Genomic DNA, 19,328 nt, shown 5'->3' on the forward strand with positions numbered 1-19,328 from the left:
CTTTGTCAAATAAGTGATTTAAAACATGTCTGGTGGCACTGTCCAATGGCGTCTTTATTGATAATAATTTAGACCTAAATCTAATGACTAATGAACAAGGCAGTCAGGATTTGCAGCCCTACCAGTAAACTAATTGGAGAAATGACACCTGTGGCAAAATAGACCAATACATCTTGCTGTCATTTCTTCATGTTGCCTCTGCTAAGGTTAAAGATATTAGAAGTAGTAAATATCTTATGACCTTAGTAGCTGATAATCTATCAAAGTTTAACTCAATTTGGAACTAAGAGCAAAATACTCCGAAATGCCAAAGTCTTTGCATCTCAAATGCCAATAACCGATGGCGGAAATTTTATGAAATGACAGCCTACTATCTTTCCTTTTTTGGTTTGAGATATATAGGTAGATATATGTATTTCTATTTTGTTTCTTCTTTCCCATTTGTGTAAAACTACAAACTCCCTCTTTTGTTCATATTGTTGTAAAAATTTTGAAAAACAAAAAGCACAAAAGATAACAAGTAAGGATTTTGAGCGTCCCTTCAGAGTTTAGAACATTTAAATCATATTTTATTGGTATACTTAAAACTTGTACTGGTGAAAAAAAATGTTGCCCAGTCTATATCAAATGGAGTCCCATTAGCTTATCATACAAGACACGGAGTACATGGGTACTTTGATATCCCAACTAACACCAGGATTATGGTACTACCAGTGGGTGAAGTGGGGGTGTATCCGGTGGTATGTCATACTGACACTTCTCCTACTACCTTCATTGTAAAACTATAAAATCCCATTCACTTACATTCCCATTACATTTTTCATTCTGCCACTTCTAAATTTCCAGTTTGGCCACTAGTAATGATACAATTTTAGTAGGAGGTCAACAGATCAGAGCTATAGAGCATGAGACCCTATATCTTTACTAACTGAAATAACGGACAAACATCAACTTAACTATATCTCCCCAAAGGTTCGGAACACTGGCCTCGTTGAACATTAACCAGACGATTTCTAGTCTAGCTCGTGCCCCAAAATATTATGAAAACTGTACTCTGATCTAACCTATCCCTGAACTAATTAAACACTAATGTCCTATGCCAACTACCAACTAACTTAACCAACGTTATAACAATACTAACCTCTGTTATACTAACAAACTAACTAATCTATCTATAATATCAATGCTACGTAAACTACCTACACAGCTGTCTCAAGGTATTCCTGCACAACCCCCTATGTCACTAAAAAGTCCATTTGTCACATCACAGTCACGGTTGAAGGAGTATACTGTGGGAATAAAGCAAAACTATACTGGGAGTAAAATATTAGTGCCAATCATGTGAATGTGGTAGCTCAGAACAGGCTCCTTCATGTATCAGCCATTATAGTGAAAATATTAAGAACTACAAATAATAATTTAGGAAAAAAAAAAAATCCTGAGACAGAATTGTTTGATTGTATAATTTTGCACAACAATGCAGGTAGATACTTGCAATGACAATACTAATAGCCCTGCAAAGCTTCCCTATCTAGACATTTTAATTTGAAAACGGCAATTGGCTCAATTATCCTGTATGTTGTGAATAATAACACTGTTGTCCACAGCAATGATGTAAGAGCTGGTAAACATATTTGTCAGTGCTATGTACCTCTGTTTGATGTGCGCTTCATCACACTTTCCTCTAACACGCCGGTCACTATGTTGTAATCATGTTTACAGCCCCAGAAACACATTTTCAAAAGGTCACAGAACATTATTACTTGTTGTATTAAATACACTGGTGTAGTTTCATGTGGAGGTGACATGTTCTCTTCAAAAAGGAAAACTATGCTAAAAATAACTTGTGGAAATAAAATATTTTTTTGTAGATCTCGTCGAGGAACATGGTGGTTCTTTTCCCCCATTATTGAAGTTACTTTAGTTATTGCCATACAAGTATTCTACCATTTTCAGAATAATCTGATCACTGGGTGGCACTGTTGTATTATTGTGTGTGGGTAATAATTTATGTTACTGAAAGTGACATGGCAGCCACCACTCCAAATATTAAAATACATTTTGCATTTAATAATTAGCAAAGTCAGTTTAGTGAACTGGTCGATACATTGTTTTAAGAATTGTTGCAATATGGAACAAAAAATCAAGTTTAAGCAGCTCTATGACTGTGGACTAAGGAACATGCCTCTGTATTCTGCATAGCAACACTGTACTCTCACACGTAACAGGTATTGTCCTCTGATGATGGACACAAAACATTTCACCCCATGGCCTAAGAAGTGGAATTACAACGGTGGTTATTTGGAACAGAAGAAGCCCCCTAGGGTTTCTTGCTGTATCTATGTGGTATAGTAATGAAGAATATTAACACATATATTTCATTTTAATATCATAAATATATATATATACATACATATATATATATATATAGATACACACACATTATAATACACACACACATATATATATATATATATATATATATATATATATATATATACACACAAGTTAACCCGTGCATGATACTCATGCACTCTAGTCAAATCAAGCTACTTAAGGTGTTAAAAAGGTTCTTGTCATGCATTTGGGCCATAGCCCAGGCCTCAACCACCAACCACTCCCCACTGTCACTTCTCCTTCAAGAAATATATATATATTTTTTTTAAAATCTTTATAATCACTTTTAACAATTAACAAATTAAATTAACAAATTAAAAACATCTTAGTATACCAAATTTCAGCCCTTTCTGAATTTTTTTTACACACACACTAAGAATTTAGTAGGTCAGTGTATAACTCCGCCCAGCAGGTGGTGCTGCAGCTTGGTTTTATTTTTTCCACACACACACACAGACAGACAGACAGACAGACATACTAACACACGCCACTAGACATTTATATTATAGATACACACACACACACATATATATAAATATATATATATATATATATATATATATATATATATATACCTACACACACACACATTATATATACATATACATACATACATATACACACATATATATATTTAGTCTGTAAAATAATAAAAGAAGCAATTTTCTCACTATACGATGGATAATTTATTATCACATGTATATATTCTAACACATGAGAGCAGATCCCAGTGGAAATATAATATAGACTTCATCTAAGAGGACTACTAAACAGGACAAGAAAGACATTCACTGTAATTTCATCTCTAAGGACCCTAATAATAATCACTAGTTGTTAGATGTGAGATCTGGTGTCCATGTGCCTTTCCTTACAACATCCTCACTTAATTAATGTTGTGATAAAGGAGTTATTTTATTAAGCAATAGGCAAATAAATGATAACAGGTATTCATATTTGAGAAGGCAGCAGCTGATAAGATAAACAGTGTATAACCAGTTGACTCATGAATGACTACGCATCTCTTTGTGTTTACCTGTCAATGGATGACTACAAATAGCAAGCTGGCATCCAGAAAGCCCAGATAGCATAGAAAGATTACACTAACATTACAGTAAGACAACAAACTTTGCTTTTGTAACATGGTCACAAAAATACTATTAGGTGGCGTCATTGAGATTTTTTTTTTATTCATGTTTAAATGCAGTGAATAGAATCTAAAGAATGCTACGGAGCAGTGTCATTCAGTGACAAATTTATCATAAACTTTTAGAATGCTGCTTGCCAACCAAGCAAACTTAATGGTGCAAGCAAAGGGAGGGAGGATAAATGGTGCCCGGAACTGTACAGAAATAAAAGGCTGAATTGTTCAACCGATACAAGACATGCACTGGCTGTTTTTGTTGTTTGTTTAACATCTATCAGAGTGTAAAAAAAAAATTCAGAAGTAACTTTTTTGGGGTCGGTAGTGGGGGAAGATACAGAATAAAGAAATAAAAGGGAGGGTGAACGTTCCAGACCAGTAGAAATCATTACAAAATGTCCTTTTCACTGATACATAGATAAGCAAAGGTTGTATATGGTCCTAGCAGATTATCAGTTGTTGGTTGTGAAATGGAAATAAGGAGGCTTACAGGATAGGGGGTAAGAGGCAGGGGCAGGCTGGCATCTACCCCCTGGGCTGGTTCCACAGTGGGCTACCTTGGGCTAGGTCACTGGGCCATCTGCATTTTTTTCCTTTAAAATAGGCTGCTGAATCGAGTTTTGCCCCCCGGGCTGAAATTTGCAAGCCCTCCCCTGGTAAGAGGGGATATCTTAGGGGTGATAAGCAGGGGAAGGGTTCAAGATCAGCTCATCCATAATCGAGGGATCACATGCTTCAGTTTTTATCTGTGTTTTATGTATACAGGATGTATGTATATTTATCAGAGCTTGATGGTGCATCAGAAACTTCAGAACCAATGTAAATATCTCTTCTGCAAACACAGATTTTTGTCTCATAAATCCAGCCAAATAAAGCAACTAGTTTATGGCAGATTAAAAAAAAGGTCATTACCTGCCCTTCCTAATAAACCCCTCACTTGAGGTTCATGTAAAATGCGCCTCTTATTTTTAGACCACTAGGGACCCCATTATTTTTAACATTTCTGAGGGACAACCTGTTCACTACCTTACCCTACCTTATTATAATATGGCAGATGTCTCAACAGCCTTTTCCTCAAGATAACCATGAATATCGAAACATGAGTGGAGCAAATGTAAGTATGCGCTAACAAAGATATCGCTTTTGTGGCAGTATGGAAGGTAGACTTCAAAACTGAAAGATTACCATCCTATGAGAGACGTACTGAGTTTTCATTGTCCTAGGTGTTAAAATTAGATATATGGCAATATCATATATTTACCTTCATATTCTTAATATTCCCCTTTACATGTCATACTGGCCGTAATTCAGACAGCACTATGCCTCCACGGGGAGCAGTACTATACTGTGCAGTGCATCAATATTAAAAACACAAACAAGATCACTGTAGGTAAAATAACTCCAAAACAGGACAGTCAATGACATTAAAAACAGTTGCCCACTATAGCTTGGCAATATATCTTACCTGTTGCCTGGCATCTTTTGTGTAGAGCCTGCAGAGGACAGTCTTTCTGAAAACCATTCTTCTCCTTGGGGACTCAAAGAAAGGTCAACAAATGCTTCATTAATGTCTACCAGTCTATCAACTGGCACCAAAGATTCTATAAACAAAAATGAGAAAAAAAACCCCCAACAAATTATTATTACATTGATTATAAAATAGTAAAATATATAATACTTCCCCATCAATTTATAAAGAAATAAATATCCTATATTCTTCATATGCCCATGCTACCATCAAACTGCAGATACAAGACAAGACCAGATAAGAGAGTAATACATTAAATAAATAAAAAGGTGACAAAGCTGATCCATTCTGTCCATACTCTACCACATGGGCTGATGATGATGATTGGACACGACTCACAAACCATTTATTAGGAAAAGAATTTCAACTCAAAGTATCTCAACCATCTGCTCAGATAACCCATAGACCATATTAATTACATTAAATGCATCTGTGCATAATTAAGGACATCCCCAAAACATGACATGTTGGGTTTACTTGGAAGAGAGGTGAGAAACTCTAGATCAATAGGTTAGTAATGATTTCATTATTGTGTGATAAATGTGAGGTCAGATGACATTTAAGAGCAACAAGCTTGTAGCTGCATTTTTGTTACATTGATAAGAAAGACCCTAAGCTGAGAAGTCGGTCACTCTATTAGCTGCCGATAAATGCATGAGAAAAAAAAAAGAGTAGGTGCTCTATAAGTAACTATTTAGACCACATCTTGAAATAATAAACAACTTTGGGCAACTGTCTATAAGACAGACATAGGAGAACTTGAGACCTTATTAATAAAGAGAATAAAGGAGTTACATTCAAAAGACTAGAAAATGTATTTATTAGAAAAAAGGTGCCTCTAAGCTAGTAAAGCACATAATGATTTTGTCAACCAGTTGAGGCACTTTAGATGAAATTAGTCAAAAATTGGTGCACATGTGGTTCCAAAACAATTGGCCAGTCCCTCTAATCCGGTGAGGAGGCTGGATGTCCAAACAGCAATAAGAGACATAGATAAGCAAATTTTATCTCATATTTGGTATGCACAAACACAAGTGGTGTGTGTGGGGTGTGGTGTTGGGACCCACTCTACCCTACTGATACTACACTATTATTGCTTCTCTTTGTCTCTTTATTATGAATTGACAAGAAACTACTGAAGAACCCCAATTGAATCTGTGGGATTGATTGCTTGCTACACGCTTCTTACTCATATCCATCTGGTACGCATATATTATATTGCAATTTGGTGGAACAAATCTGATCTAACAATGTTGCACTATTAGGGGCCCACTCACCTTCCCCCTTCTTCTTTTGTAGATATATTTCCAGATTACCTACCTGGTTGATCGGAGCGAGGCAGCCGCCTATACACAAGGAGTGCTTTTGTGATAATTATCATATGAACGGACTTTTAACCAGATTATTGAGAGTAGCGCCATGTTGTATCTGTTTTTCTGCATATCTGAAATCATTATAAGCTTTAAAGGCTCGCAAGCATACACAGATTGTGTGGTCCACTTTGGTAGCTTTAGATTAAACTGGCTGTGTGTGGCACTTTGCTGGCCACAAGGCTAGGCAATACTAAATTAAATTGGTCTGGAATTCAATCATCCCCAGGTGAAAATGCTGTGGACTGTGACTGTTACTGCTATCTGTGTTCTAGGACTGATATGGCTAGACTATTGCAGATATGTCCAAATTAGCCTTGTCCGTGTGTTGTCAAACTGGATACCAACCCAGCTGATCATGCTGAATGGCTGGATATTAACATATGCAGTCAGCGAAATGGCCCCATACTAATAGCCAGATTTATTAATGGGGTTTTAAAAAGGATTGGATGTCTTTCTGACAAGAAATGGTAGCTGATAAATAACATAGATGGGGGGATTGTTTCCACCTGTAAGGAGAAATGGGGCAGCTGTTTCACTAGGGGATATGTTTTGCCTTTCTCTAGATCAATACATTAACACACAGGTGTGAAAGAGATGAAATGGGGAATTCATAAATTAAACTGTGTCAACAGTCTTCTTAAAAGAATATATTTAGTGGGTTGACATACTACCACGTCTTAAAAAGCGCAAACATAAATGGCATAGTGGTGAAAAGCAGGATGTTCTGTAACTTAGAGCAACCAATGAGATATTTGCTTTGATCATTCGGATGCAAGACTAATGAATAAAATGCTTATGTGGGTAGTGGAAGTATTTGCCATACTTATTTGCTCCAAGATTGCACAATGTTTGTACAATTCCTTCAAGCCTTTCATCAGGGAACAGGATAGTGAAATTTTATTTGATGGTATTTGAAGCTGAAGTACAGTGACCATTAAAGGATGACCACATGAGTTCAGAGTGGTCAAAGAGGGACATTTGATTTGTTCTAAAATTAAAAAAAAAAAAAAAAGTTTTCTTCAGTTCCTGTCAAATGCACACACATCTTCCGAATTCCATATATAAATGACCAGAAAACAAAGCTCACTAATAACGTTCTATTATGAAGTCTGGATACTAATTTATCCTTACAGATTTAAACATCAGAGCCAAATGAGTGACAATTTGGAAGGGCTGTGGGGTATTTGGCTTAAATGAGGGATTTTCCCTTTGTAAGAATCAGTTTTGGGGTTTCATTTCACTTTATTTATAGTTTCTATTTCAAATTATCATTAATGAGTCTTTCAACGCCTGCTATTGTTTGGATCCAGGAGTTTTGGTGAGTCCATGCAAGAGTGCATTATTGGTGGTATTAGTCCTGATTGTCAGGGAGGGGAACGTCTTCATTTGCTTTGAGGCTGAACTAATGTAGGCCTTACTGCATTCTTATAAAGTGATGTCATTCTTGGCAATAACAGGATTCTGATGGAAGTGAACCAGGTAAGTGTGCCTGGGCAACAGGAATATTACTCAGACCCTGCCTCTTAGCAAGCGGGCCCCTTTGAAGTTACATCGCTGCACCTCTTGACAATTGTGAAAAGTTCTAGCATCAAAGTGGATCAATTTCAATTACATACTTAAAGCGCTAAATCTTCGTAATTAGTGTAGATTAATCTGACAACTTCAACCACTTTTATGAGTCATTGTTTAATATTCAATTGTAACTATTGAAAGCTAAATCTTTTAAAGTTATTTATAGCTTTTTTAATGAACTATACTGATCACAATGCATTTTCTCTCATATGATATGTAAGACAATATTTTTATGATTTTTAAATAATACGCTGCCATATGTATTTATATGTTCCCCCATCCCGTTCCCTGCGATCGGCCAATGACCGTCACCTCTCCTCCCCTCTGATCACCTCATCCCACTCCAGAGTCCAAGATTTCTCCCGGACTGTCCCCCTCCACTGGAATGACCTCCCTCGCTCTATCCGACTCTCCCCTGATTAGTGTACCTTTAAACGGTCACTTAAAACTCACTTCTCCCTCAAAGCCTACCAGCCATCCACCTAACCTACGCTCCATGCCTGTTTACCTCTATTCCCCTGTCCCGCCTCTCGCTTCTCTTGTGATTGTTCCCCTCTGACTCCCTTTGTGTCTCCTGTCTGTTTCCCCTCCCTTAAGAATGTAAGCTCTCACGAGCAGGGCCCTCTTCCCTCCTGTCTCTACCTAATCTTCTGCTCCATCCTCAATGTACATGCTATGTGTGGAGCTTTGAAGTCCTGGTATTTTTCGTTTTTTGTTCTGTATGTTTTACCCTGTATGGTCCACTGTCTGTAATTTGTACTGCACTGCGGAAACCTTGTGGCGCCCTATAAATAAAGATTAATAATAATATATATGTATACATTTAACTTTGTAGTGCCACTTGATATGTTACATTACATAATAAAAATATTTCTAAATAGAAGTGCTTTGAAAAAATAAGACATAAAAAACAAACAAAGAAAATGTAAAATCAGAAGAACTTACTCTAATTAAAGAGGTTGTTATTTTTCAGACAACACTACTCTTTACATCCTGCCAACCTATGCACAAAATCTCTGGGGATTCCTCCCTGGATACCCTGCATTTACCTGCAGCTGGGAGCTGGACCATGCTGTTTATGTGAAAGCGTCTTCTGCCGTTCACATCATAGAATGACCCAATCTATCCAATCCAATAACCTCCTCTCTCGCTCGAGGCCTGCTCCCATTCAAGTTCACTTCCTCAACCTTTCCCTCTTCTCTGGTACCTTCCCCTACTCCTTCAAACATGTTGTTGTTTCTCCCATAATCAAACAAATGTCCCTTGACCCTTCCTCCCTAGTTACCACCCTATCTTGCTCCTTCCTTTTGTCTCCCAACTTCTCAAACAGGTTGTCAACAACAGTCTCACCTTCTTTCTCTCATCTCACTCTCTCTTTGACACAATCTAATCCAGATTTTGCTCCTTCCACTCCACCGAAACTGCCCTCACTAAGGTCACCAAAAACCTTCTCTTCACTAAATCTAAGGAACACTTCTCCCTTCTTATCCTTCTTGACGTCTCTGCTGCCTTCAATATCATTAACCACTCTCTCCTTTTGCAAACTATCCAATCAACAGGCCTCTGTAACACTGTTCTCAACTGGTTTTCCTCTTACCTCACAAACTGCTCTTTTTCAGTTCATACCCAACTCCACCTGCCACCCTCTTCCCTCACCTGTCGGAGACCCAGCAGGATCCATTCCTGGCTTCGTTTTTCACCCTCTACACCTCCTTCCTTGGTGACCTTATCAATTCATTTGCCCTCCAGCACCACCTGTATGCTGATGACACCAAATTTATATTTCCTCCCCTGTCCTCTACCTTCCCTTAGATCTCTTGTTTACTGCTGTCTCTTGTCCATCTCATCACCTACAAAGGTTTATACCAATCCCCCCTACATCTCCTACCTCAGCTCTATCCACACTCTCCTGCCATTGAGTGCTGCCTCACCTCACTGATTACCTTTTCCCACTTCTTTGTCTAGTCTGCCCCCCCACTTGAAGAATGATCTCCCACGCCCTATTAGGGTAGCCTTTAACTACTTCTTTATCCTAGCCTATTATCCTTTCTCCTAACGCCTTTGCTTTGGCTATAACCTCCACTTCCCCACTTGGTAGCACCTTATTTGTGTCTTACCCTTGAGGATGTAAGCTCTCATGGGCAGGGCTCTCATTCCTCATGTTCTCCTTCTACTATCTATCACCCTCTGTAAATCTAGGCCTGCTTCCATAGCCCTGTGTTCTTGAGTCCAGGCCTACTTCACATTGGACATTACCATGAGTCTTACTCACTGTCCTGTAATTAATTTGATCTACATTACCAGTTATCTGTTTGTAACTTGTTTAACCAATATGTCTAGTCTATGTATTATTTTAGTTTTCATGTATTATATAATGTGTTGTATACTACTGTAAATGTCATGTACAGGGCTGCGTACCTTTTGTGATAATAATAATAATAATAAAATAATAATAATAATGGCCAAATCTGAATGATCTTCTCAGCTTAGGTTGAATCAGGCATTAGCGTGGTTGGACAATGAACACAATCCCCGTCAGATGCCTTCATTAACAACCTGGATTTACTATCCGTCCTGGACTTACACAGGTTAATTCACTGTCAAGAATAAACACATGTGGGCAACAATCTGACAAACACAATTTGTTACATAAAAATTAAGTTAAAATAATTTTCTCTGAATTAGATAATTACAAGAGGCTTGCACAAAAAGTGTGTAATCAAAATGTAACAGGGAAGTTGAAAGACAATTAAAACGGACCAAGTGAGTGGGTTGTGTGCTTAATACAAAGGATGCAAATCTAACTCCAGCAGCCTACGGAAATAATCAATGCATCTCCAATTGTAATGATTTTGATAATTGCATAATGTAACACATGAACAAGTCTGAATGCATTTGGTAAAAAAGATAAAGAAATAATTATTACTAGGTCTACTGCCCATTTACATGATTTTAATCTTACTCATTTATTAAGAAAAAAACTTGCAATTTGTGTTTTGCAAAGCTGTGAATCAAAGCGCATCATTCTTTTCTTCAAGAAAACAGGATAAACTATGGAGGCAAGACACATACAGCTCATTTTTTTGCATTTGCAACATGGAGATACATAATCAAATGAATTAAAATATGCAAACGGCATTAATTGAAAAATAACAAAGCAGAGTGGATTTCAATGAGGGCATGGTTTAAAACTGCACTTTAAAAGGCAGAACTGTATCCACAGCGAACACACTCGATACACAGCTCTAGGGTTGCAAATTAAATAAATTCAGCAATCTCATTGACTGCTATTCTGATGCCGTTATGTGAATTCCAATATAGCGATCATAACCCTCCAACAAAGCATGTGGCTACAAAAATAAACAAACAACACAAATTTAATTACATTCTCCACTTGACAACTGAAATACGAAACGGTCAGCCCTGAGATAGAATAGTAGTATAACTAATATTAACACAAACTAAATAGTTTCAAAATGAACAAGTGTACTGACTTGATTATGTCAATCTTATTTAGGAACATAAAGTATACCTGTGTCTCAGTCAGGCAAAAATCCTATGGTCCTACTATGTGCAGTATAATACACTTGTAGAATGAAGCTGTGTGCTCAACATAACAAGTAAGCTCTGCATATGGGTCCTCCTCTGCGGAGGCCCAATTTCATCAGGCTTCTGGCACACAGTAAATGAGTCACAGAAAACTTTTCTAAAGTTTTTTCTCCATCCTGTTTACTCTACTTATGATACCAACACAAGATTCAAAGGCTAACAAATCTCTGCAAAACCAGCAGGGATGGAGTTTTAGTGACATATAACCCACCCACAATAGCATCCACTAGGCTAAGGACTGTTTCCTCTCCCCGCACCAGTGGCGGATCCAGGAAAGGGAAGGGGGCGATCGGGGCAATCGCCCCCCTTAGCAGGGGCTTGCTGTCGGCGGCTGCACACTATGTGCAGGTCTGTTCGGCAGTGACAGTGTGCTGCCCAGCTGCTCTGATTGCGTTTTAAACACAATCAGAGCATCCGGGCAGCACACTGTCCCTACCTGTCACTGCTGAACGGAACTGCACATAGTATGCAGCCGCCGGCAGCCTCAGAAGTAAAAAAGGGGGCGGGGTCTAAATCACCCCCCCCCCTAAATAGAAGTATTCTCTAGATCCGCCCCTGCCCCGCACCTGGTATCAGGGTTCTGTGAAGAACCACACTAAAAGTGTAAGGAGTGCGTGGGCTTAGTATTATTGCAGCATGAAGTGGCAAGGGTAATTGACTAAACTCCAACTCTATCAATATATATATATATATATATATATATATATATATATATATATATATATCTATATCCACCAGTTCCGCATCGGAACACAGGCCCCTGCCAGATTGGAGCTTAAAGTCTAGATTCCCTGACACACACATACGGACTAGTGGTTCATTTTGTCAGCGGCCAGTTAACCTACTAATATGTTTTTGGAGTGTGGGAGGAATCTGGAGTATCCGGTGGAAAGGCACGCAGGCACGCAGGCACGCAGGCACGAGGAGAACACACAAACTCCACACAGATTAGAACCTGGTAAGGAATCAAACTCATGACCCCAGTGCTGTGAGGCAGAAGTGCTAATCACTGAGCCACCGTGTTGTGGACCATTTCAATATGGTGCCTCCATATACAATTATTTTTTTATCTATTTTTTTCATACCACTGTCCTGCTAAAGCAGAAGCACAACATGCATTGCAGGTTAGGATGAAGTTTACTACTTATCGTTGCTTTCGCAAAGCAGTTACTTATTTCGTGCATCCCTGCAACAAAAAAGTGGCGCCTTGTGTGGGGAACCAAAAGAGTTACATTTTTAAATAACTGTCTCTGGCTTCCGTCTACTGGAGCGGTCACACATGGCGCAGAGGTTAAACTTTAGCCCTGATCAACATATTTGCATTTATTAACATGCATTAATATAAAAGAAGTGTTTGGCATGTATGAGAAATAGCTTTTAAATGATGCATCAGTCATCAATGTGTGTACCTTTATTCTGCTTAGCAAAAAAAGGCAAACATAGAATTAAACAATAAATATATCTATCTATATATATCCATTGTTCTGTCTTTTTAATTAATATTGAAATCTAAAACACAAAATAGGGAAAATAACTCAGAAGTATTTTACCCTGTTCTGTGTAGTGTGGCACTATGCTCTCACATTCTAAACTTGTTACACCCCAGATCTGCCAGGCAGCAGTGATACCATTTCTGACCAGTCATACAGATGTAAAACTGTTTCCTTCTGGCGTCATTGCCCTCAAGAGGGATAAGGCTCCCAGGCACCACAGGGCATCTGAAAGGTAAATATTGTTTGTGACAGAAAAGCAGCAGCTCAGGACACGCGGATGTTCAGGACTCAAAATGTATTCAAAACCCATCAAAGTTTGGACTAAACAATTGACTATAAAATGAAAACAAACAATATTGAAGAGTGACATCTGACATCTGGTCAGCACAATGTAGTCATGAGACATGTTGCTATAGCCATACTACCGGTAGGTAACAATTGTTAAAGATATGAAAATAACAGTTTACGGCATTAGAAGTTTGTAAGGCTGCTCAGTGCTTAGAAAAAGTTTGCGAATTCTGTACATTTACCTGTATTCCGGCATTCCATTTTATTATTCAAATAACAATCAATAATTTGACCTGACATTGTGCCAAGTCCTAATAATAGAAGCCAAATGCATTATTTAGACTCCTGAGACTAAGCTTTATAGCCTAGAGCTAGGTGCACACATAACTATATATAATAAACTGAACGCCCAGCATACCGATTCATGGGTACACACTATACACGTTCTACACGATTTACCGCCAGATTTGTGATTCCAATCCGTCATATCCATTGGCTCAAACGATCGCGACTCTGTACACACTATACAGATATATTCCGTCCCAGCAGCAATATTCTAAATTAATTTAAATAAAGGGCTGAACCTCAATGAACACACAACACCCACAAACAGGAAATTCTATCATCGCCATTCATCACATTGCTCATATGTTTGATAATAGCCAAGAATAAACTTATACATAATATTAGATGGTATGATAGCAGCAAAACTACAGGTAGATAATACAGAATGAAAGAAATGGACACGACACATGAGTATATAAATGAGACTTTATTGATAATATGTATTGTCTCGTGTTAACAATTCATGTTCTATATACTTGCATAGAGGAACACACAGATGATGTATAGAGCATCTAAAAACGTTCATTATTGTTTATTCGTGAAAAACACACTATTTCCATGTGTTTCACGGTAAGACAACACAGCATGTGGGAGACGTAAGAGACAACATAAAATTAACACACCCAGAAAAGCAGTACTTTTGGAGAACTATCTGCAGAATTGTCAGGCAGATGGTCGTGAGTACGTAAGTACACACTGCAGAATTGGCTCCATAGTTTATAGTGATTTTTAGTCTGGTTATAAAATCAAATCAAATGATACAATGTGCATTGGTACAATAAAACATGATCGTTAGAGAGTACACACTAATGCGATATCGAACCTAACGGTTGTTTATCGTGTAATCGGCCCGGTACATGGGTGAAAAACCTGTACGGTGTAGCCGTCTTAGCAGTCACACAAACAGCTGTGCCCACGTTGACCACCCACACGTGTAGATCATATATTGTGTGGCCAAGTCAACCACATTTAGGCAAATCACTTTCAACCCCTTGTGTTTATTCTATTTCTCTGCCATACACTTGTGATGCTAATCAAATTAACTATTGCAGATGTACAGCAAGAGAAAGAGGTCGGACAAGTCTTATGTAAATTATGTTAGGTGAAAACAAGTACAATTTAAGCAACGTACAGAACAGCAAGTAGATGCTTGCCAGATTACATTCTGTTGCTTCCTCTACTAGCACAACCAGTTCACAGCAAGAGCTTGTTTAGAGACGTTGATAACTTAATTACTTGGAGCAGCATAAGATATGGAGAAATGTGTTCACTGAAAAACTTTCCTCAGTGTTAAATCTGGGTCACAAATACATCTAATTTGTAGGAAGCTGAAAATTTGTCATGTCCAGTAGAAGGAAAAATGCCAACTCTCAGCTGTCCCTACCCGTCAATTTCTGCAATGGGTCCATAATGAGCCCCAATGGGAACTCTAGATTATTGAAAATAGGAGCAGGAATGAGAGGGCAAAACAGCAAGTTTGTGAAAGAATCAATCAGTATACCATGTTATAAATGATTGGCAAATATGTGCAACTAAGAGGTTTCTATATTTGTGCACTAATAGTAATAATTCTTTATATTTAGTTCAGCTTATCTATGCAATATAAATTAGTATAGGAAATTGAATTTTCCATTTAACATTAATTGGAAATGGACAGAAACTCCTGACATTCCGCACATTTTTCTACATGTGCGACCACCTGAGTGGATCCTGACAGCTGCTGATATTCTTGTACATGAAAGCTAAAGGATATGTGACGTCTGTAATAATTACAACTTGATATATAGTACTAATACTTATTATATTCAAATAATAAAACAACAATTAATACACATTAATAAGCATGTGCTCAAGTTCCATTTGAATGCAGAAGATCCACCAACCCAGGAACTGGGCATAATACTGAGAAACAATGTCATCACTGTGAGTATCGGCTGCAACACCAGCTACAGACGACAGGTGACTGTGCACCATCAACACCGACAACTGCACACTCTTTATCATCAGCTCTTTGCTAAAGTTGAAGTTAACCAGGGCTAAGAGACCACACCAGTATGTAGCGTCCGTAAGTCTTTCACACAGACCAATCTTTGCACCAGCAAAGTTGGAATTTTGTTTCTCTGTTCGTTCTTCAAGAGACTTTAGTTTGCCTGTATATTGACTTTCCTTACGATTCAATCTTCTCCAATCCAACAATTTTAGCTGCCCCTCACAGCCTGTTCTCTCAGGACTAAGCGGTTTCAAAGAGGCTGAGCTCTCGGTATTCCTAACCACGTTTAATTGCATCATAAAATACCAGCCTGGATCCAATAAAGTCAAGGCTGATGATTTCACCCTGGCAGTTCTCTTCTAAACGATACATCACGGAGAGTAAATCCACTATACCTCCATAATTGATTCTGGTTACAGCAGTCCATTTGGAGTTGCTGGTCAGGATTCAAGTCAAAACTGCAACACTCACCAAGGTGCCTAAGAACGCCAAAGACAAGAGATTCCTTTCCCCTGGCTTCCAGCTGGAGGTACTGCAACAGGGACACTATTCATAATTGTCAGGGCACCACCGCTGCCGGAAACAAATAAATTGGTCCTCTGGGAACTCTTGTGGCTGTTTATAAGGAAGGATGTCGTTTCAATCCTGCACTACCTGTGCTCTGTGTCTGTCCTCCAGGTTCTTGATGCCCCTGCCCATTATACAGAGGACATGGTCTCATGTCGCCTTCAAGCACATGCATATCAATCAACCCCTGTGCAATAACAAACCAAACAGACGTGGGGATGGAAAAAGGGTACTTTTTTTTGTGTGACCCGACTCCACAGTTTACCAGAGTTTACATAAGCTAATCAGCTCAGTGGGTAGACAAGCTCACACTGGCTATAAAACTTACCTGAGGAATCTCTAGTTTCAGGGGCCCAAGAGTCAGTAGACGCTATATCAAAATATGCTAAAACCATCATTAAAGCCTTCGCATTTGTTATTAGTCCACTTGGCATATTGTGAAGTATTTATAGTTTACAATAGGAGTATATATAAAAATATTTATTTTCAACTCTACAGTGGGTCCTTGTAGTTGAATTAAAACTGGACCCAACAGTGTACTAATAAGTCTATAGAGTAACTTTCCTTTCCCTATAGATAACTGCACAATCCTGAGAACAACAATAAAGAATTGATTGGTTGTGAAAGAATTAAAACAACCTGTGTATTCCACCCCTGCCCAGTCACAGGTGTGTTGAGGTTCACATCTCAGATCTAAGGGAACATCCAACTATGGAGATTAAGCCACCTGAGCCCCATTCTCCCTGCATTACTAGCACAAGTCCGCTCTACAGTTACCAAGCAATTACACTGAATGCACTGCAGTCAGAAATATAGGAGAGATGGCAAATGTAATTTGATAATCCACAGTCAGAAGATTGAGACCTTTACCTTTTAGACACTGCCAAAATCTATTCGTTTTTGATTACTTTATCAACATGGAAACAGCATATAATATATCCATCTACAAATAAGAGATAATATTTTCTGTTTCTTTAAATTACAGGTCTCTAGGACTCCGCAAAACAGTGTTCTATCAATAATGATCTATAAATATTTAGTAAAACCAAGTTGATACTGATTTCTAGCTGTTTATGTATTTATATAAATCTATAAATTTACCTGGCACAATGTTACGTGATAAATAATAGCAGGTGTTTCCAGGGGGTAGCAATAAATATAGGAGTGTACAGAGCAGCTTGTTAACGGTTAGGACAACAAACACAAGAACTGAAAGCCTCAGACTCTGGGCCTCACTAATAAAAATCTTGAAATAAGTCTTAACCTCTGAAGCTAATAGGTGCTTGAAATAAAGTGACTCAAGGCATAGACAATGCTTAACCTATGTTACCCCTGAGTGTAGAGTGTAATAGCGCTTTCACAGAATATAGGAACCTCAAGTCCTACAAATGACCATATAATAAAATCCCTAAATGTAGAGATGTTATGACACATAGCGAGAGATGTAAAAATGAATTTAAAAAACATATAGCTCTGGCCAGAACACAACCAATGTAGTGATAAAATTGTACATATACATAAACATAAATATAGCTTCTTAGTAGTCCACTTGCAACATATAAACTAAATTGGCCAACCAACATAGAGGTAATAAAGGATAATGAGTCTTATATAGACGTCAAAAAGGATTATTATAACGTATCTTGTGACCTTTGGGTGATAAATGCAAGTTTATATGATGGGACTTGAATCCAGTCAAATCCAAATCCAAAATCAAAGATAAGCCTAGAGTGCAAACCTTTATAGCCCAAGTAATTACTCCAAAACTAGTATTGGAAATGCAGGGACAATGTGTATATTTGTAGAACAGAACTTACGGCTTTCATAGAGCAAGATGAAGAAACTTTACAAGCTGGTCCTTACCTCCCCTTCATTATATGGGAGGTGGAGTATGGAACTGGCAATGCAGTCTGAGTGTCTTCGGCAAGTCCAGCTATCCGCGTATGCGCAGAATGCTTGCTAAGGTCCCAGCTGTTCCACAGGATCGTAGTGTTCAGCAAGCGAACGGCATGTAGAGCTATGCGGCCGTTCAGGGTTTTGGTGTGCACCGCAACAGATGAAGGAATGTAGGTAATCATGGTGTTGGAAAAGTGAAAACCTACTGTTCATGTGTACATGGTACTGAGAGGGTAGCCCCCCCCCCCCCTCATCCCAATGATAACAAAGCAGACAATAAATATCAATATTTTTTTTAGAATTGGCCAGGAAGAATCTGTCCCCATGGGGCAAAGAAAACAGGGATTTAACGTGAAGTTTTCCAGGCCAAAAAAGGAGAAGAAGCCTTCTAGGAATAGGGGAACGCGAGGAGCACTAGGAGCCAGAACCAAGATAAGGAGATAGCATTAAACAGAGAAGGTATTTTTAGTCAAACTTACAGTCCCACAGAATAATATTCTAAGCAAAAGGTCTGAAATTTGCACCAGAAAGACAATTAAACAAATTCAAAACTTTTCATAGATCTGCAAGTTTATAAGAGAAAGGACTTTGAGGAAATTTTTCTCCCAACCCCCGAATATGAAACCACCCAGAGTAGCATTAAATAAGGAAAAATATAACAATTACAAACACACAAACTTAAAAACTAAACCTACCTTCTACCCAAGCTGTATAAAAGGCCCTTTTATTAATATCTTTCAGAAACTGGTCGAGAAAGAAAATCCATATTCGAAGAGTAACAACAATAAACTCCAATGTTATAAAAGCTGAGAGGAAAGCAATCAGAGAATTTGAAGAAAAACAAGGACCTAATAATTAAACTGGCAGACAAGGGGGGAGGGATTGCAGTACTTGATAAGGTAGACTATGAGGCGGAGCTAAATAGACAACTAAAAGATACTACAACCTATGAGTGCCTCTCGGACGCTCCTGCAAAATAGTATTAGAAAGAACTCAAAGTGCTCCTTGATGAGGCAGCCATAAAAGGGATACTCAACAAAAATGGGTGTATACACGTGATAAAGGAGTTCCACGTTGTAAAAACAGCGCTCACTTCATTGACATTAGGTGTGTTGTAGGGACACATATC

General features: G+C 38.3%; 1 protein-coding gene across 3 annotated transcripts in view; it reads right to left on the reverse strand.

Moving 5' to 3' along the window:
• Positions 1-19,328, reverse strand: part of WDPCP (WD repeat containing planar cell polarity effector) — a 249,369-nt gene that overhangs the window by 30,171 nt on the left and 199,870 nt on the right. For all 3 annotated transcript variants that reach the window (XM_075203892.1, XM_075203891.1, XM_075203890.1), the window contains one exon: positions 5,004-5,139. In XM_075203892.1, coding sequence (XP_075059993.1) covers positions 5,004-5,139 — 136 coding nt within the window. The remainder of the gene's footprint in view (positions 1-5,003; positions 5,140-19,328) is intronic.

Source organism: Mixophyes fleayi, chromosome 3, assembly GCF_038048845.1.
Source record: "Mixophyes fleayi isolate aMixFle1 chromosome 3, aMixFle1.hap1, whole genome shotgun sequence".
NCBI lineage: Eukaryota > Metazoa > Chordata > Amphibia > Anura > Limnodynastidae > Mixophyes > Mixophyes fleayi.